Source organism: Chelonoidis abingdonii, chromosome 2, assembly GCF_003597395.2.
Source record: "Chelonoidis abingdonii isolate Lonesome George chromosome 2, CheloAbing_2.0, whole genome shotgun sequence".
NCBI classification, from domain to species: Eukaryota; Metazoa; Chordata; order Testudines; family Testudinidae; genus Chelonoidis; species Chelonoidis abingdonii.
The window spans coordinates 156,773,227-156,795,153 of record NC_133770.1 but is presented as its reverse complement, the minus strand read 5'-3'; the positions used below and the strand labels follow the sequence as shown (position 1 = coordinate 156,795,153).

Below are 21,927 nucleotides of genomic sequence, written 5' to 3'. Positions count from 1 at the left end.
TTGCTGATGATGTATTTGGGCATTAAGGTTCTAGTGTTATGGTTCTAAATATGAACAGAAAAGCTGATTAAACAGTGGTGACCTGTATAAGCTGGTACCACGCTGTGTCACTCAGAACGGCTTCTCTTGTATTTTTCAGCTTTGAGAGTGGAGGGCAAAGCTAAACCACACTCACAAAATCGCCAGTCACTGAACGAATGTATCAGCAAAGCTGTGTTCAGACACTGACATTCAGCTGTAGTAATATGGGAGGTTAAAATGTCCAGCAGTGCCTCCTCTTAAACCTACAGGAGACATTTTGATTTCTTGATGTGGACATCTACAGAGAGAAATCCTCTCCTTACACTCATGGCTTGTCTACTGGGGGAAATTGACCAGCAGGACCATACCAGTAGAATATTTGGGAGGAGTGTTGATTAAAATAAAGCTTACAACAGATCTCCAAGCAAATCCCGTTACTCTTGGTATTAAATAAAGCATCTTCTACGAGGAAATCAAATGTTTATTTTTTAATGTCTATGAGGAAGAATGAGACACTCCATGGCCAACCATAGAGAGCACAGGTTCTGTTCCAGCCTGACTCATGGTGCAGCCTCATCTGAGTCACTTAGCCTTCCTATTGTTCAGTTGCCCCATCTGTAAAATGGGGTTAATGATTCCTGCTCCTTCGTAAAAGCGCTTTGCACATAGCAAGTGTAATTTTTTTTTATTTCCAAAATATTTTGTAGGAAATTGGGAAAAGCCAATAAAACTCTCAACATAACCTTTTTTTTTAAAACCAACTCTTTACTTGGATGACTTCTTTATTTCTGAAAAGTGTATTTTTTTTTAAAGGCAGAAAGAATGAAAAAGAAAACCCAGAACATTTTCCAAAAATAAGTTTCAGGATTTTTTTTAAAACCACCTCCAACAGCCAAGCATTGGGATATCTAGTAGCACTGGATGGTGATGTTTGGATTACTTTTTTTTTTTCTTTCACCTTGTCAGAAGTTGCTGGTTTGTCAGAATCAAAGTGTTCTGTGGGACCGAGTTAATTTTGATGAAGTTCTACCTGGATTTCTGCCAGCTCACCCACCTGGTTCCTTGGCAGCCCACCCAGTGGGCTGCTGGGAACTTGGAAGCCCAGTTTCCAAGGTCACAGATCTCTGGCAGCCTAGGCTCCCTGCTCCAGCACGGTGCCTGAGCAGGCTCCCAGTAGAGCGAACAATAATTCCATCTCAGGGAATTCTGAAATATTTTATTTTTGTTCCGAAACAAAACAAATTTCAAACTCCCCCATGAAACAGAATGACCAACTCAAGTCCCTAGCATTCATTCGGGCCCTCTCCAGACTAAAACAGCTACTGTTTCAGGATACGAGGTGGCACCACCATCATCTGCCTACACATTTAAGTGTTGCAGCACAGACGGGAATGAGCCAGGTGGCACTACTGGTCTGTACATGGCATGTAGCAAACTCTCTTTGCCCTTCATCTTTGCTGCCCCCATTGTCACAGGCAGACACAACCAAGGAGCCCCTGGCGATGATGATCTGCTTTGTGTACATATATGCACCTTACAGCATCTCTCCGCAGGGCTCAGCGTGTTTACCAGACACTGTGCAAGCTCAGTCCCTGCCAGCAAAGGAAGTTCTCTCTCTGGAAATGAAAATTAAATGTCTCATTTTCAGATGTGCATGCACAGCTCCTTTTGTCTTCAGTACCTCTGACAATCAAGCCTTAAATAACTTTCCCATGGTTACTCAGTGGGTCAGTGGCAAAGGAAGGAAGAAAAGCCGGGCCTCCTGACACCCAGCCCTGCATTTTAACTACTAGAGTGGTCATGCTTCTTCCCTCATAGATGTATTACTGTCATTCATTTCCATAAGCAAGCTAGTTTAATCCTTCTGTTCAGTGGGATTTAATCAATGGCGGGAGAGGGCAACTGGCACTGCCTTCTATTAAGGACTCTTTTACTGTCACTCAGATGTCAGGATCAGAGGAACACACCAAGGAAAAATGCAGTTGCTTCAATGGTAAAAACTCTGCTGATGTGGGCTAGGAGGCTCTCTCCAGTTTCTTGGAATTGATGTGGACAGCATCATAGATTCTAAGCCCAGAAGGGACTGTTGTGATCATCTAGTCTGACCTACTGCATAACAGGGGCCCCAGAACTCCCTCAATGTAATTCCTAGAGCACATCATCCCATATTCTCCAGCAGGAGTTAAAAAAGTGCAGGGCAAAAGGGGAAGTTCCTTTGATCCTGACTTCCCAATTAGCAGCTGTCCAAGGTCCTGCATCTGCTGGATCTTGGCAGGGGGAAAGACTCTGGATTGTACTGATATGAAAAAGGACATGGTGTGAACAACTAATCCACTGATACAGGACAATGACAGAGCAAGTGAAGCAGAGGTACAGAAGCTTCCAGGCAACTTTTTACACACTTGACATTGTTAAAGTAACAGCAGCCCACAGGGGATACAAATTGCTGAAATTAGCCAAGAGTACCCTGGGGCTTGTGCCTCCCAACATCTTCTAATGGCTCAGGGAGGAGCTTCCCGCTTTGATTTGCTCCTAACAGATCAATGCACAACTCCTCCTTAGTTTATGCCTGAAAGTAGATAGTGCGGCTAAACTGATGCATAGACAGAACCGCGCAGACGCTGCCATTTTGTAACAGGCTTTATGGCCATGATGCTAGGTACACGGTTGGATCAAATCTCAGTAGCACAAAGATGGATTATTTTTATGATTTATTCTTTTTACTGATGAGGACTGATTTTTTTAAAAACTGATTTCCTGGAACATGCCTGACAAGAGAGAGAGTTCTTTACTTATTTAGACTGACAGTTGTGAAACTCAACTGACTGTGTTTTTCCCTCAATAGGGTCCAAGTTCAACGAGCTGGCTCGAGCTTCTCTCATTCAGATACTTCCTCCTTTTTATTCATGCCTCGCAACCCCCCTGACAAGAGGTATCCAATTCTTGTAATAGCAACTGACTGAATCAGGTTAGGAGAGTGCACACTTTTGAGTGCAATAAGAGTAAATTCTATAATCAAAAGTCCAGGCTGAAGAACTAGCATCCTGTATAGTTTAGAATACAATATTCAAAGTGGTGATGGGGGGGAGCAGGGTAGACATACCCTCTTAAAACCAAACCTCCAAAGAACCAAATGTGCACATACACACACACAGAGTACATATTGTGCAATCATTTGTATTTTAACAACTTTGTTCTAAGGAATAGCTTGTCTAATAAAAACTGTCAACCGCATATTCCTCTTTGTGTAGCCTAGGAAGCAGCGTACTGGTCTGATTTCTGGCAGAGGTAATGTATCACCTCTGCTGTTTTCAAAAGCCATTAAAAAATAGTAGCAAAAATAGCACAAAAGCCCTGGAACAGCTATTTGGTCTATTCATACGCTGGTAGGGAGTAAAACAGGAAAATAAACACATTCCCTTAGAATCTTAATATTAATCTCTTCATTGGCCCTTTAAAGTGGATTAAGAGAACACACTGCGGTCTAGAAGACAGGGCACTGGACTGGGAACCAGAAGGGGGCCTCTGTTCTAAGCTCTCCTAAGGACCTGCGCTGTGATCAATCTGTGTGCTTGTTTTCCTTCCCACCCTTTTCCTATCTTGTCTATTTAGACTGTAAGCCTATCGGCTGCCTCAATGTATTTGTAAAGCACACAGCATAGAGCTCCAATCCCAACTGGAAGATTCAAGACATTGCTGTAAATAAAAATTATAAATAAGCCATTGCTTCTCTTTGCGCAAGTTCCATATTTCTTGAAAAGTGAGTACTACCAACAAACTGCCAAGTTGCATCTATGTCAGCGTTTATTTATACTTAAAGGCTTTAAAAATACAGAATAAAATAGCTTTATCTACTATTATTCACAACATCTGGTCCAAATATTACATATTTTTTAAATATTTAAACGTTTAATGAAGCCATGTTAGAAAAACAAAATATGAAAACTCCATAAAAGAATTACACGTCTCAAAAAATAAAATAAAAAAACAGAAAACCCTTGGTATGTAACAAAATAAAAATGTTTACAGCCCAAGTCAGTCAAAAAAACCTCATGAAAAATATTTATCCCCTCTAAGAACAGTCAATAGTTTGTTATGCCAAAGGTTGTTATAAACAGACAAAGTACAATAATTTGGACTGGCAGCAAGATGCAAAGATGACACAATACATGCCAGATAACACAGGAGGCAAGTCTAAATACATCTTCGATATTAATAAGTACCAATGACAATGCACAGTCACAATCAAATTGTAACCTGACAGGAATGGCTTGGATGTTGCTAAATATGAATCTCCAACACTTAAAGCAGCCCAGCACTACGTTGTATAGAAGACTCATGGGCGGAAGCTAAATACTGGCAAGCGTGTGGCCTCCTCCAGTATTATAAATAGCTATATAAAGAGGTGGACATGCAATATTTGTTATCCCACGTCCAGGAAGGTTAACATAAGCCTGAGCAAGAAGTCCTACAAGACATGCACCAAATGGGAAACAAACCACTGGAAGATTTTCTGGAGAGGAAAAAGTGGTATTTTTTGGTTTGAGAAGGCCACTTACAAAAACTAAAGCTAGGTTGTGCGGGTCCATCAGGCATTTTTATTCAGATCTAAATTATGTTAGCACAAGCTGCTTTGGATTGTATGCAAACATCCAATGGTTAACTTAAACCATCAAATGTTGGCTATTTGTAAACCACATGTGCCTGCAATGCTGCTTAAACCATAAGTGATATTAATCAACTCAATATTTGAGACACTGTTTTGGTATGAAGGTATTGCCATAATGGATTGTTCTCACCTGACTGACGCCTCTTGCGGTATAAATAAGTACCAAGGATTTCAATTTGTAAGTGTTGCTTCTACTTTGCGAGTAAGGATATTTCAGTAGGGAGGTGAACAATAAGAAACCCTTCATTTTTCAGGAATAACAAACACGGGTAAATAAAGTATACACAACTACTATAGATTCGTCAATGAAGAAATTCTATCATCACATGACATTGTCATGACAATCATACCACTCCCTCCCAGGAAACCTGTAAAAATTATCCTGAGTGGAAATGTTATTTTTAATATATGGAAATAAAATACTGCAATATTCATGTACAGACCAAGTTGCCATATTGAAAGTCAGTATTAAAAGGTGTAAAGCAAATCCCGAGTATGAATTTGGAAGAAAAAAAGAAGTAGTCATGTTTTCCCCAGTAGGTTACTGATCAAGCCAGTCAGTCAACACATCCTAATATGACATTAGTCAATCATAGAGGTAAATGTGCTATGAAACGTAATTTTGAAGATGCATAATTTGTCAATGTTCTATTTAGAAAACTTGTTAGCAAGAGTTCTTAATTTAACCAAAAAGATCAATACAATAAAAGGATGGCTACAAAACCCCAAAGCTATTTTGCTTTGAATATAGTTATACACCTTTGATACAACAACATGATATTTTGCCATGAATATTTGCCATTCTATATTTAAATCTAGTTGAAACACCTCATCTTTTTCTAGTCTTTTTAGTAGGTGTTGTCTTCTTTATACACTATTGTCTGATTTATCAATTAGAAAGGCAATTACATATACAGCAAAAACATAGTATTGCAATAACAACCATATTTCTATTCCCATCTCCCCCACCAACCTACCCCTTTAAGTATAAATGTAAACAAGAAACTTTTAAAGTATCCAACTGTTTTTCAAAATTACAGAGCAAAATTCTGCAACGTATCTGCCTACGGCACCTCATCCTGAAGTTAACAGCATTTCCACACCATTCTAACCAAAATTCAAATTTTAAGTGTTTTGTTTTCTCGGGAGTGTGGACTCTTCTACCATAAACAAGGGTATTAAAAATCTGCACTTAGTATTTGATTGGCAATTGTAGATTCCTCTCAAAAACAGACGCACAAAACGAAGGGGCATTTCTCTTCCCAAGGCAAAACTGTGCACATGAGCTTCCCCCTCACCCCCCTCTTATCAAAGAAAGCTAAGATATACACAAAGAGACATCTAACATTCTGGGTGCTGCAGTTAACATCAGATGTTAAGTGTACTGCCAGTGACTTTGTTAAAACATTTTGCTATAAGCAGTGTTTCATCAGCTCTCTTCTGGTTATCCTTGCAAAATTAAGGCTCAACTTAACCATCAGCTTTCTTAAAAGAAAAGGATGCAAGAAGTCACCTCTCAGAAGTTAAATGTTTCAGGATTTTGGTTGCAAAATGGACTGCTCGACCACATTAAATACTAGTTTTCAAGGTGGCTAGAAAAGCAAAGCATGTCAGCTAAACATTGTGATCTTCCAGTATAAAGTCTGCTAAACTTCTCTCACCCAGTCAATGGAATCAGCGTGGTAGGACCAGGAAAGAATCTAACTATAAGATTTTAGGTGGAGGAGACTCTGGCTTTCCATAAGCCAACGTACTTTCTTCTGTCAAGAATGGTAGTGTATCTCAGAAAAACAAATTCTCAGAATGACGGTTCAACTATTTGATTCAAACTACCATGCAGCACTGAAAGACTATTTAAAGTGGTTATTTTTTCAAACATGTTAAAGAGGCCATTTCTGTGTGTGTGTGCAGCAGTGCTTTACTTCATCCAAAGAAAGATCTTGTAGGAAAAAAATCTATTTAATTTTCAAGTCAGGATTTCCCATTGTGTGGTCTGCTACCGCATGACGTGTCATGCTAATACAAGAACGCACAAGCTGCCTGGCATTACAGGGTTAACATGCAAGTCATTCTGCCAGCAATCTTGTAAGGTAGCCAGATGGTTCCTAAAGTTGTTGTAAGATTTTAGTTTCTTTCCACTGCCTTACATTAACATACTTTTCCGGGAAAAGATCAGACAAGCCTCAAACATGACATTCGCTGCTGAGTCCACAGAGCAAAATGTACTATTAGATTTTAAATATCGAGAAGTCTGCTTTTGATGAGTGGCATCATCTTTAATTCAAACTTTTGCCTTCCTGACCCCACATTTATAATTGAACCAGCTTTGGCATTTTACGTGATTATAACCACCTTATACAAGCGGCTTTTCTTTTTTTAATTGAAACTCCCTCACATCTTTGGTTGCACATAAAATAAAAAGTGGAAAAATTTAGAAGCTTAGTGTTACTGATAAGTGCTCTTGGCCAAATCCGTTCCTAAGGAGATGGGTAATTTCTGTAACCTCTCTCATGGCCTGTAGAGCAAAATAAAAGATACAGGATCAGCTTTGCACTACAGGTGACATAACCTTGTCTATTACACAGTAATTCTTCTGACTGGCTCTCAGCAAAGTCTAACTGATGCCACAACTGCAAACTACTGAAAGTTCCTTGGAGCAAGAACAAATACATGGTTTGTTATGGAAAAAGTTGTATAAAAATATGTTGCATAAACAGTCATGACATGCTGAAAACTATATCAATGGAATCATTTTGACTCTGCACTATTCAATACTGATCCATTAAGCAATTTTCTTCCCCTCCCCTCTCCCACCCCAGCCCTTCCATGCTTCAACAACACAATTTACTGCTCTTGTCCAGTAGTCAACTTTGATAAATATATTAGCGAATTACAGTCCCTACCTTTATTTTTTTATCCAGAGATACAAAATGCAAGCATCATAGAGCATACTGGCCTTAAGAGTACATTACACTACACTTCCCTGATGATCTCCACAGCTTAAAAATGCTTTTTTGGGCCACACTGAAACACTGACGTCTAAAACTAACTTGCAATAGTAAGAACATTAAACATGAATAAAACCTTATAATTATGAATGCATGATGAATATTAACATCCACATAACATCAGAGCTGAGGCTATTCCAGAAAAAAAATATCTGAATGGCACCGTCACTGGGCCCAATACCCGTTAAAACCATCCAGTGGATGATGATGCTAAATGTAGTGTCTCTGCTATTTAAAAAATCCACTTGTAAAAACAAACAGCTGCTGTATTAGTCCCCAGAGGAGTGAAAAAGGGCAGCATATACATAGGCCACTCTTATTCAAGCAGCACTAGTCAGACAGAGGTAGTCTGAGCAGGATGAAAAAAATTAGGTACAAGTCAGAATAAGCAAATGCTTATATTTTGCCCTGTTGATTTCTACATATATGGGGCTGCTTAGACAAATTCACATTTTCATTCAGGAAGAGTCTGTGATTAAAGTGGATATATGCACTGTATTGTAATGATAAAAGCTGTTGGGCTAGGAAAATGTAACAGTCTTGAAGTTAAATAGTTCCCTATCCAAGTAAAAATAAAGTTGACACTTCCCTTAAAGAGAACTTCGACTCAGGCACCAGTTAGGTGGCAAGCTTCCAGGTAGACAAGAGCAACATATCTAAGAGATATCGAAGTGATTCTTGCACAGTAGTAGATCACATGGGTAAATCAGTGCTTTTATCTGGCATAATTTAGTAAGGAAATTGTCGTCTGGAAATCTCTGAATGCACTGTTAATGATTGCAAAGATATTCTAGTGATATACCATTAGCCACAACGATATAATGTCTGATTTACAGGTGGCTGTGTGGAAAAAATATGGAATGTGTGAGCCATAACTGGAAAAAAATGCAACTGACTTGATATTGGTGTCTGTGTTTTACAAGTGAATAAAATGGTATTTACTCATTTCACACACGGATTCAAATTTTCTGGCACAACTAATTCTGCCAGGAATGGATGTGCTGAAAACACCAGCACCGATGATTTAAATAAAATAATCAGAGGATAAGATTTTCAAAAGCATCTAAGCAATTTAGGAGTTGAAGTTCCACTTTCAAAAGTGAGTTAGGCACTTAGGGACCTAAACCTGTTCTGAAAATGGGACTCAGACACTTAAATTTTACCCAGATTGGTAACCAATTAGGCAGTCAGACACACTATATAGAGCCATCACCATCCACAACAGGAAAGCTTTTTTTTTTAAAATCTGTCTCAGCTCTGGTTCCAGAATTTAAATGCAGATATACAAAACATATATTTTAATGCTTCTTAATCAGCAAGAAACTGCAAATACATCTGTTACTACAACGAGATAATATAATTGCAACCAAGGCTATACGGTAGCCTCAGAGTCTTCATCTGAACTCCTGCAGTTACTGCTTTTCCTAAAGCCTTTCCACGTGTAGCCCATGAAGGTGGGACTGATGGGCAAGAAGCTGAAGCATCTGTACTTTTTGATAAAGTTCATGCCAAAGGGCAAATCGTATGTTTCCATGCCCTCCAGGGACTTGCTGCCTTTGCCCACGCCTTTCTTCCATTTCTGGATTCCTCTCTCCTCAGGGCTTCCTGAAGTTAAACAAAAAAAAAATGTGGAAGGGAAACTCATTCTACTTCAAAGACATCATGTTCCGCAAGCAGCCAGTCTAGGAAGGCATATAGTATTCTCAGGGAGGGAAAAACAGAACTTCACTGCAAAGGTAGAACCTCTAGTAGAGGGTTGTTCCTACACCATTAAGGGCTTGTCTACACTACCGGCCGGATCAACGGGCAGCGATTGATCCAGCAGGGGTCAATTTATCATGTCTGGTACAGACGCAATAAATCGACCGCCGATCGCTCTAATGTCGACTCCGGTACTCCATCTCAATGAGAAGCGCACAGGGAATCGACAGGAGAGTGTCTCCCATCGACATATCACAGTGAAGACACCGGGGTATGTAGATCTAAGTACGTTGACTTCAGCTACGTCATTTATGTTGCTGAAGTTGCAAAACTTAGATTTATTCCTCCCCCCGCCACCCCACCGCCCCCCGTAGAGTAGACCAGTCCTATGTCAATGGTGACTTGATGGAAGTAGGATCAGGCCTTATATGATCTTCTACTAAGGAAGTGGCTTCAATGGTCTGTTTTTTCCCCTGGTTTCATTTCGTAATCATCAGTACATCTTTTAACTTACGTTGCCCTTTTGGCAGAGAGACATTAAATGCTTTGCCTAAGGGACCACGGCAAGTCAGTGAATTCAAGCCAAGAATTAAGCTCTGGTCTCCAGGATCCCAGTTCTGTGTTCTAATCTCCAAGCCATGCCGCCTCCACAGTTAACAGTGAGAATACTCATTCAGAAAGGCAGGTGAAGCCATTTAAATTTTAAATACAACATCATCATCACAAAACTGACCTGGAATGGTGTTATCCAAAATAAAGGCCACACACCCGCCAACAAACATGGCTGTAGTGAGAAGAACATTTAACACTTGATCGATGCCTGCTATTCCTAGAAAAAGAAAGAATTAGGTCAGGACTTGCAGTTTTTACATGTGAACACCCTATTTGGGGGCCTGATCTCATGTATTTAACCAGGCAAAAATCCCAGTGAGCTCAAGGGGGCTTTGCTTGAGTAAGCAAAGAGCAGAGGATTAGGTCCTCGGAAACAGTTTACAGGAGCATCTGCCACTAATCTATTCTAGAATGTAGGACTGAGGAAAGTATGTGCCTTACCTACTCATTTTAGAGTCTACAGTTCTGGATTTAAACCAGTCAGGAAACCAACCCTAAAGGCATTCATTTCAGATTGCTTAGAAGACCGTTTTCTTTAATAAATCTATGGGAGACACTTCTGCTAATGCAATGAAAAAACCACTAGATAAAAAATACGAGATTTTTTCAAATTTCAAAATTATGTTGACAAAACAGCCCAACTATTAACTATCATTCCTTGGACTGGCAAGTAGTTTACAAGGTTCTTCATTATGGATTACTCTATTATTGCTTTGAATTTAGTTCTCCCTTGCTTTGTTGAAATAAATCTCAGCCAAAATTAACAACTAGATTAGCCTCTCAATCTGCTTTTGAAGCAGCATGATTAAAATTTAGTTTAGACTTGTATCTTTCAGCAAAAAAATTAGCTCTGGTTCAGGGGCTTTCTTCAAAATATTACATATCTGCACCAATCCCAGTGGTGACAGAAATCAAAACAGCTTCTCCCCAGGTTAGTTAAGAAAACAGTCATTAAAAAGTCTGAAATTAACTGAATTTTGAGGCGCGCTCTCACTAAAATACATCTGCAAGTGACAAAAACATCAGTCTTGTCAAAGGTTAACACTAATACCCACATTTCAAGATCTAGTTCAATGTTTTCCCCAGTGATTTAAAACCTTGTATAGATTAGCTCTAGGTTTTTAAATGCGTACTTTTCTCAACTCTTCTTCCACCCATCTAGCAATGGGTCCTCTCCAGACCCTGCGTCCCTCTCCAACGTCACCCACAGAAGGTAAGGTGAGAACGTCATCTCCACATCATCTAGAAAAATCATCTTGGGTCTCACCATCTCATCAGCTCTCTGGCCTGGGAACATATCTGCTCCTTTACTTATGGCTCTAAGTCCAGGCCTACACTACAGACTTTTGTTAGCATAACTATGATAGTCAGGGATGTGATCCCTGGCCAACACAGCTGTGCCAGCAAAAGCCTTAATTATTCTGGCAAATCTGCACATGGAATAAGCTATGCCAGGAAATGTGCAATTTTGCTCCGATAAGCTGCTTCCACACTAGGATTGCATTATTGGTACATTACACTTGAATATACCTATACTGGCAAGGTGCTCCTACTGTAGGAAAAGCCCTGATGTCTTTTTTTTTTTAAATGAAGTATTTATTACAAGCCCATTGTTTCACTTGGTACAGCATTTTCACATGAATGAATCAGAAGTTTGTACCTGTAACCAGTGGGTTTTGTTTGAGATAACTTGGAAGGACAAGTCCGAAGAAGATGGAAAATCCAAGTACAAAGAGGTTACGTGAAGAGTTTAAATCTATGAACTGGAGGTTGGACAGACCCACAGCTGTAATCATTCCTAAACAAAACAAATCAAGCATGAGAACTTTTAGATTCTCTCTCCTTTTTGTTCAATTATTTTGTTCAAAGGTTAGCTAATATCCACAGATACACACCACTGAGGTTAAAGGCTGTCAAAACAATCAACTAACATATGAAGAGAAGCAGAGAAATAGACACTTACCAAAGAGGGTGCAGAAGAGGGCTCCAAGCACTGGGTCAGGCAGGGATGCAAACAGCGCACTGAACTTCCCAATCATTCCAAGTAAGAGCATGAAGGCTGCGCCATACTGAATAACCCTACGACTTCCAACCTAGAAAGTACAACGGGAGAGGAATAAATGAGAATACTTTCGAAAAATGCACATTTACACCAACTTTAATGTCTTACTTTTTAATACTAGAAAAAAGTCTATATTTTATTGTCTAATCCCTCTTGAAATTCTCTCCAAACAGAGCCCAGCAATCTCCTGTAGTCCTTCATGACATCACAAAGCAAAGTAACCCTGCACAACAACAGCTAGTCTGGCTGAGACAATATACATACGGGAGACTCAAGTTTCCAGTGAAACACAAAGCACACTCCCCACCCCAAACCTACACCCTACAGGAACTGGAGATCATCAGAGGAGCAAAAACTGCAGAGATCTCAATTTTAGGACCAGCTGCTTCAATTTTCCATTTAGATACCTCCCCTTCCCCAGCTTCCTTAAAATACTGGCTGCACAGTATTACAAATGTCTCAAGTTTCATAGTTGGAACATGGTTGTACTTCAACTGTGACATAATATTGTTTGGTTTTGCTTATTTAGACTGTAAGCTGTTTTGAAACTACAGAACCATTAACCTTGCCCAGCATGGTTTCCTTGATGTAGTTTGGTCCCATCTACAAAAATTAAGATCAACTATGTAACACAAATTGTACATGGATGCCCCAAGATAACAACAAATGGGACCAAAATGTAAACATTTGCCTTGGCACCACATTAACACAGTCTCGCAGAAAAACATATCGCCAGGTAACAGCAACAGTGTGAAATTTTGCCTCACCTCCATTCACTTCAGTCAGGTGTAATTTCCCCGCCTGACATCATGTAACTGATTTTAAGTCATCTCTCTCAAGCAGCTACAGAATTTGGCTCAGCTAATGTTGCAGGAACTTTAGTATTTCCATTTCCATAATGTTTTTATATTTTAATTGTGCAACCTATAGCGTAGTATTACTCTTACATTTTATGTTGTAGTGTACGTTTATACACAAGTATAATGCGTTTTGAACTAGGGAGAGACCTCGTGTATGTACATACATCCATATTTGTATGCACAGGACCCAATTCTGGTAGGTTTGAAAATTTGTTCCCAGCATAACCTTTTAGAGGTTTTCAATTCAGCAATGTTAAGCTTCCTACAGACCATAAGTAACAAAAATCACTATTATGTGTGGCTGTTTCCAATGCTTGAGCCCTTAACTAAGCCAACTGGTATAACACGGTGTTTCACCAAAAAGGGACACTCAGTATAAGCAACAATTAGTTCCTCAAAGTGCTTGGGTGCTAACAGGGTCAGACACAAGCAGGAGCAGCTCATGCTGCAATTATGTATCATTTGAATTTAAAAAAGAAACATATTATGCCTTTGTGGGTAGAGGAGAATATTTTCACAATGTTCTTCATTGCTTAATCATTCTCAGTGTTACCTACTATGTGGAAAAAGACCAACTGCAAAGAGAAGCCAGGCTGGTCAACATTAGTTATTTAGTGGACTCGCAATGCAAACAACTCTGCAAAATATCTTGATTAAAAATATTTCCTTATTTGTCTAGTACTAATTTCCCTCTGACTTGCTATCCCTTTCTCATTACTGAATACTTTATGATAGAGCATGAAAACTGCAGAAGAATTGAATCACCACCACACCCACAGCCAGTAAAAAGGAAATTGACATGCAAATATTCAACCTTTAGGCATTAAACAAATGAAGTCACAACTGGTATTTGAATCCCACCGTGAATAGTGTGTTACTGAAAACATCTTATTCAGAACTGAATTAGATCTGAGTACACGTTCTCAGACACTTAGACACAAGCTGAACAAAAAAGAGTTTTATTTCAAAATCAGTGGAAACCATGTACAGCAAATTAGTATCTTATTAAGCGACAAAGAGTCCTGTGGCACCTTACAGACTAACAGACGTATTGGAGTATAAACTTTCATGGGTGAATACCCGCTTCGTTGGATGCATGTAGTGGAAATCTCCAAGAGGCAGGTATAAATATGCAGGCAAGAATCAGTCTATTTATACCTGCCTCTTGGAGATTTCCACTACATGCATCCAACGAAGCGGGTATTCACCCACAAAAGCTTATGCTCCAAAATGTCTGTTAGCTTATCAAGTGCCCCAGGACTCTGTCACTTTTTACAGATCCAGACTAACATGGCTACCCCTCTGACACTTAGTATCTTATTGACATTTAATATCCTTTTCATCATGAATGTTTGCAGTGCAAGATGCCTGAAGTTTTTGCCCTGTAGTCAGATACACCACTGGATTCTCTTCTCAGAGAGTAAAATTCACCTGAGCAGGGGTCTAGCATAAGGCCTATGCCCTATCCAAGTGCCACTTAAGCTCTCAAAATTGGACCTTAAACTGTGCATGAGCTTCATGCTGCACTCTGCACTGGGGTATATTTTACACCCACAGATTTTTCACTGGTATAGGCTCAAAGAACCCTAATGCAATTTTAGTTCACAGAGTGCCAAATCACCTGTGCTAGTGTAGATGGGCATGTGCAGGAATAAAAAAAATTGACCACTTTCAGAGGGGCACATTGTGTGCCCCCACCCCGGGGCAATTATTGAGGGGCATGCCCTGGCTTGCTCCCTCCCCTTATGCACTCCCAGAGTGTAGACCTGCCTGCAATTAGGTTTTTAACCCCATACTAAGTTTACATGCCTCTTTGGAACCTTGCCTTATGATAACTCCCATGAGAATTAGGCAGTAGAAACAGATGATTTGGTCAAAATAAACCCATTATAATTAAACATCTTTTTATAAATATTTACACTATTTTTTTCCTATGGAATTTCCTTCAATAATAAGAAGAAAAGAGATCCAGTCAGCAGATGGCACTGTTAGAATTCCTATTCTCAGCCAAAGCAAATACACTCGTTTTAGTGCAGGAAAAAAATGGATAGAGATGCTCCAGAATGGTATGTGTATTTAAGAAAATGAAGCCATCCCTCTGTACTGCCCAAAAAGAGTTTGAAAATCAGATGTTGAATTTAACTAAAAAGATTTAATACAACTGTTGTAAATGAAATATATATTGTGATCTGTCATCAAAGATCCAGTATATACTATGTACATCTATTTTCATTTGCTAGAAGAAGCTGGATCTGATTTCTGAGTTCAAACACCACAATCACTTATGCCAAATATTTGACAAAAATATGCACATTCATAACAAATGGTTACTCTTAGTAATTTAGTATCTTAACAATATTAATAATGGAAGTTGAACAAATCAGTGTGTATGCTAAGGTCCCAAATCAGGAAATTACTAAAGCATGTGCCTACTTACGCATGTGAACAGTCCCCATTAATTCGAATCATAGAAGATTAGGGTTGGAAGAGACCTCAGGAAGTCATCTAGTCCAACCCCCTGCTCAAAGCAGGTCCAATACTAAATCATCCCAGCCAGGGCTTTATCAAGCGGGCCCTTAAAAGCCTCTAAGGATGGAGAATTCATCCCCTCCCTAATTAACCCATTCCAGTGCTTCACCATCCTCCTAGCAAAATAGTTTTTCCTAACATTCAACCTAGACCTCCCCCACTGCAACTTGAGACCATTGCTCCTTGTTCTGCCACCTCTCACCACTGACAACAGCGGAGCTCCATCCTCTTTGGAACCCCATTCAGGTAGTTGAAGGCTGCTATCAAATCCCCCCTCACTCTTCTCTTCTGCAGACTAAATGAGCCCAGTTCCCTCAGCCTCTCCTCCTAAGTCATGTGCTGCAGCCCCCTAATCATTTTCATTGCCCTGCACTGGACTCTCCCCAATTTGTTCTTTTTGTAGCGGGGGGGCTCATTAATGAGATGACTTACCTACTTAAAGTTAGGCATATACTGACGTACTTTGCTGAACAAGCCTAAAGCAAAGGGATTTTCAAAGTATACATATAGAAATATAGCATCCAATGCATTTTAGGTGCTTTAAAAGCTAATAAGAAGCTGAGGACAAACGCCAGCTGTCTATTTAACTTAAACCTACAATGGGGTTTTTAACATCTGATGTAGCTACATCAATGCAACAGCACCAGGGCAAACCCCCAGTTGCACAGTAGGAGATTTCATCAGTGCTGCTAAACAAGTGGCAAAACAACCTTTCCCTCCCAACCCAGGTGTGGACAAGGCCTTAAGGTTTGCACTGTATTACACTCATGTGTAAAATGTCCAGCCATTGTTATATATTACCTCACAGCAAGGATACATACCAGAGCATTGATTTCTATTTACTTTAGAGCCCAACCAATTTGAAAACTGTAAAATCAACTTTGTTTGCACAAAGATCGAATTGATCTCATGTTACATTCCTGAAGTAGGTTTTTCAACTGCTTTTGACAAAATGAAGAAAAGGTTTTAATGTCTGTTATTCATAATGGACACGTTGACAGGAAAATGCCCAGTGTAGACAGATTAAGGAAGTTCAAAATATTGTGTGGCAGATGGTTTGCACAACAAGATACAAGAGAGCATTACTTCCCCATAGAGGGTTATGTCATGAAACTATATAAATGGTGAGAGCCAGAGTACTACAAGATTAAGCAATACTCAGGTAATTGAATACTAGCCGATCAGAAAAGAACATGTACCTTAGTGATACCCAAGACTCCGATGTTAGGGCTAGACGAGGTGGATCCATTACCAGTACCGAATACTCCATCCAAAACACAAGAAAGACCCTCAATGAAAATCCCTCTGTAATTCATGAAGGGAAAAGAGTTAAAATTTAGATTAAAATATTCTCACTTCAAAATGTATTAAATAGCTGCACACTAAGTAGATGTTTATCATGGTCCCTCGTCCCCAAGTTCTGACCCACTGAACATTTCAACACTTAGGTACATCTAACTAACTGCAGTGAAGTCTTGCTGCCCCATCCCAGATATCTACATTCATAAAACAATTTAGGAAAATACAATGAAGTAGAAAAATCAAAGTTTAGAATTACTCTCTACTCTTAAAATTTAATTTCAGCTGCATTTAACAAGATGAAGACATTGATTCCTTGTAATGATTTTAAAGCCCAAATATTTTAATGATTCCAGCAATATGATAAAGACAATATTAGGATATACATGAGTGCGGCTCCTACTGAAGCCATAAGTCTAACTTCCATTGAGTTCAACAGGTTCAGGATTGGGCTTTGAGTATTATTTTCATTAAAAAAACATCTCAATTCAAAATAGTTATGTTTTAGATATCAGATCACTGGGTTCTAGACTTGATCACTGTATAAAATGTGATACCAAAACATCTGATAACAAAACTCTATCTCAACCAGAGTACGAAGCAGTCATGACAGCAGAAAATACTATACTTATTTCTTTTCCAAGTGACTCACCTATTTATTGCATGAATAGGTGGAGGAGGAGCACAAGACAACCTTGCACAGGCATAGTAATCTCCGATTGATTCTATAATGCTTGCAACAACTGCGCTAAGCATTCCTATTACTCCAGCCGCTGAAATCGTTGGCAACCCCCACTGAACTGTAAAGAGAAGAAAACTGAAATCTCTTTTGTTCTACTGAAGACAATTTCGTTATTAAGATGTAAAACCACTGGTTCCACCGCAGACTGCATGACTATTGACTATGAAGATCATTCAATAAAACTCTCTCTCATTCAACTAGATATGAGAGGCCAAAACACGTGGTTTAATGTAAACCACTATAGTTTTTAAGAGACTCTAACCATTGTAACTGGCTTGGCCATGTTTAAAAACAAACTGCTTAAATTCATGAGAAATCTCAATGATCTGAGCTACAGTCTGAAAGTCAGATTAGTGTGGGCTAATCACATAACTATGATTTGTTTGCACATTTGGTCTCTGTCTTCAAGGGCTTAAATCTAAAAAAAAAAAAAAAAAAAAAAAACCAGAACTAAAAAGGTAAAAATGCCAAAAATTTTGGTTTTTTTGCCNTTGTTTGCACATTTGGTCTCTGTCTTCAAGGGCTTAAATCTAAAAAAAAAAAAAAAAAAAAAGACAAAAACTACCAGTTGTGATTATCCAAATGCCAACACCCCATCTCTCCAAACCTTCACAACACTAAAATAACCCTGATTTTAAGACAGAAGAAAAATCTTGCCATTATTTTCATAACCACTGCCTTGATGGCTTCATCTTTTTTAAAGACAGAGGCACACTTCCAATTAAGCAGTTTAAGTTATGCATACATTAGTGGGTGACCCAGAGAAGTCTAATACATCTTCAATTTGAAAAATAATACCACTACCCAATTCCTCACAGCCCCGCATCTCCCTCCAAAAATCTTCATTTGCTTCACATCACATTTTACAGAACATACTTCAGAAACTACTTCTTTAAAATGTTCAGTATGAACTAAAGCACATGAAAAACCAAAATGCTGGTGCCTCATTTCTGTGTGATAGTATCTCTATGCATTTCTGGTATTGCTCCTTTCACCTCAAAGGGGCACAATTAAATCTGGTTGTGAAACTGCAATTTGTGTTAATGCGAAATGTGACGATAAGTCCCTTGATACCAATTTTAAGCCAGGGGTCGGCAACCTTTCAGAAGCGGTGTGCCGAGTCTTCATTTATTCACTCTAATTTAAGGTTTCGCATGCCGGTAATACATTTTAATGTTTTTTAGAAGGTCTCTCTCTATAAGTCTATATATTATATAACTAAAACTAGTGTTGTATTGTAAAATAAACAGGGTTTCCAAAATGTTTAAGAAGCTTCATTTAAAATGAAATTAAAATGTTGATCTTACGCTGCCGGCTCGCTCAGCCCGCTGCTGGTCTGGGGTTCTGTTCACCTAGGCCGGCAGCTGCGGCTGGGACCCCGGCTCGCAAGGGTCTGTCAGCCAGAACCCCAGACCAGCAGCGGACTGGGGATGTGAGGGGCCAGAGGGCTGGGAATGTGAGGGGGTGCAGGTGTCAGGGCAGAGGGGGTGCTGGGTATGGGTGGGGGTGCCAAAGTCAGGGCTAGGGTTGCGGGGGAGGGGGATAAAGGAGTCAAGCAGAGGGCTGGGCATGTATGAGGATGGTACAGGGCTCAGGGCAGGGGCGGGGGGGTGTCAGGGCTCAGGGGAGAGTGCTGGGCATGTATGAGGAAGGTACAGGGCTCAGGGCAGGGGAGGGGGGGTGTCAGGGCTCAGGGGAGAGTGCTGGGCGACTGCCCCCCTAATAACTCTCAACCCAGCTGCTCCTTGTCCCCCTCCTGGGACCCCACTCCCATCTAAGCCTCCCTATTCCTTGTCCCCAGACTGGAATCTACCTCCTACCTGTCCCCTGACTGCCCCGACCCTTATCCACAGCCCTGTCCCCAGCCAGACCCCCAGGACTCCCATGCCTATCCAACCACTCCCTGCCCCCTGACAGGACCCCCAGAACTTCCGACCCATCCAACCCCACTCCCTGCCTGCCCCAACCCCTTTCCACACCCCTGCCTCCTGACAGGACCCCCAGAACTCCCAACTCATACAACCCCCCAGCTCCTTGTCCCCTGACCACCCCTCCAGAGACCCCCCCACCCTAACTTCCCCCCCCCTACCCTCCTTGCTCCCGGTCCCCTGACTGCCCTGACCCCTATTCCACCCCCTGCCCCTCACAAACCCCGGGACTCCCATGCCCCATCCAACCCCCCGGGATCCCAACCGCCCCCCAACCCACCCTGCTCCCTGTCCCCTAACTGCCCCCACCCCTTATCCAACCCCCCCACCCCTGGGCCCCTTACCATGAGGCTCCACACAGAGCTAGGTACGCAGCTCTGCGGGAGCACAAAGCCCCACCCCTCTGGTTGAGCGGGGAGCATGTCTGCCTCCCCGCGGAGCCAAACGCTGCCCTCGGGAGCACACAGCCCTGACCCCTAGAGCGCTGCGCGTGGCGGCACAGCTCCAGGGGAGGGGAGAAGGTGGGGGAGGGGCCGGTAGCTTGCTGTGCTTGGCCTCGCGCTCCGGCCTGGGAGCACGGACCCAGCAGCTTGCCGTGCCAGGAGAGTGGGGCCATTTGCCCACCCTTTGCGCATGGCTATGCTTCGGCTCCCTGCCCCCACGGGGGAAGTGGAGGGCAGAGGAGAGCGCGCCGGGCTGGGCAGGACTTGTAGTGGCATGCTGGAGTCCCAGCAGGCTCCAGTGCGCCATTAAAAATTGGCTCGCATGCCATAGTTGCCGACCCGTTTTAAGTTTTAAATCCACTGGCAAAAGAATAAATGTCTAATGGTTTAACTGTAAAATTCACTTATGCCCCAAGTATCCTGTTTCTCCAACCCACTATCACATTTCAGAAGTAGGAAGATACACTGCAGCACTTAAATCGGTTAAAATTACCAGGTTGTAATACACCCATCTGGACATTGTGAAGCGCTCAGAAAATTCACCCAGCACATACAGTAAGAGAGTTCAGACATGAGCCAACAGTTTAAAATTTGATGCCGGAAGTTTGACACTTATCTTTATTATTTAGGCCAACAAACAGAAGTGTTCTAATTTTCAGACTTGTTCAGATTCCCACAGAAAACAATGGGAGTTTGGCCCTTCTGAAAGCCAAGCCACTTCTACTGTAGTGCCCAATTTCAGGCTCCCAAATTTGAAAATTTTCATTATAATTATCAGAAGTGGATGAGAAGAAATCTGCTCAGTTTGGAAAACAAAACAAAAAAACCCCAAACCTGCACATTTAAGTGATGCTCTTAGGTGGCTTAAAATCAAGACACGTGTATTCATTTGTTCTCACTATAGCTCTCAATGACTTCGGCAGCTTAACAAGAGCTATGCGCACCAGCCACATCACCTGTATCTTACAATACTATTAGCAGTGGAATGTATAAAAGTAACAGCTTGCTGTGCAACAAACTACATATCAGCAAGTGCGTGTTAAGGAAAATTAAACCCAACATTTCCTGGGAATCCCAGTATTTGCTTTGCCGTATCCATTGGTCAAAAGTTACTCTTTTGTGGGAGAACGTGTAAAAACAGATTTATGTTATTAAACAGCAATAGTTATCTAGTTATATCCTGTGAGGTACTGAGGGTCCTCAACTCCTACTGCAACAAACGTGAGCTGAGGGTGCTCAAAATCTCTCTAAACGAGGCCCTGCAGCTTGTGCTGGTTTCGTATATAAAGGGAAAGCCATATCCAGGTTTAAAACCCTTGGTTTCTATAGGTCAATTTAAAATCCCATCCCTCTGATTGTCTAAACATATCAGAAGCCAATGGTATGACATGGTCAGTAATGTTAGCAGGGAACACTGAAAGGATGCTTGTGAGCATACTTCTAATTCCCAGCATGTGCACATTTTATAACATACTCACAAGGATAAGGAACCTTAAACCACGGTGCTACCAACAGCACTCCTTGTCTAGCGTCAGTGCGAGCATAGAACCCATACTTTGTGCTGTCAGGTGGAAAGACGTCTGTCACAGTAAAGATGAAGCAAAGCAACCATGACACCAGGATAGCCAGAATAATCTGGGGATGAGGAGAGGGGGGGGGGAAAAAAAAAAAAAAAAAAGGTATTTTAAGTGAACACACTTTATACAATTATCAACAGGGAAATATTCAGCAATAGTGAATTGTTCATGCAAACCTCTATGACCTATATATCAGACAGACATACTTAAAACCATAAAAATAAATCCTATAATGGACTTGTTGGATAGATTATCCTTTAATTAAACTGCATCTAGAAAAGCTTTAAAGTCGACTTTTCCCCCTTCTTAAAACAGGGAATGCCTCCAAAGTGAGTACTTCAGGAATTACTGCACTAGTTTTTGTTTTTACAAAAACATAAAAGGAAGATTTTCACATAAACTCAAGTGCATATTACAGAAAGCCTGAAGATAGTGAACTTTACCAGCCCCTACTTTGGACAGCTAAATTTAAGACG

At 40.7% G+C, this 21,927-nt stretch overlaps 1 protein-coding gene across 1 annotated transcript in view; it reads right to left on the bottom strand.

Annotated features, from left to right (window-relative positions):
* Positions 1-3,807: 3,807 nt before the first annotated feature.
* The window catches only part of SLC23A2 (solute carrier family 23 member 2), a 76,997-nt gene continuing 58,877 nt past the window's right edge, over positions 3,808-21,927 (bottom strand). The window contains exons 10-16 of the mRNA XM_032786749.2: positions 21,353-21,509; positions 17,414-17,561; positions 16,662-16,767; positions 11,975-12,104; positions 11,672-11,809; positions 10,133-10,228; positions 3,808-9,303 (exon numbers count right to left, since the gene is read on the bottom strand). Of these exons, the coding sequence (XP_032642640.1) occupies positions 9,071-9,303; positions 10,133-10,228; positions 11,672-11,809; positions 11,975-12,104; positions 16,662-16,767; positions 17,414-17,561; positions 21,353-21,509 (1,008 nt within the window). The 3' untranslated portion in view covers positions 3,808-9,070. The remainder of the gene's footprint in view (positions 9,304-10,132; positions 10,229-11,671; positions 11,810-11,974; positions 12,105-16,661; positions 16,768-17,413; positions 17,562-21,352; positions 21,510-21,927) is intronic.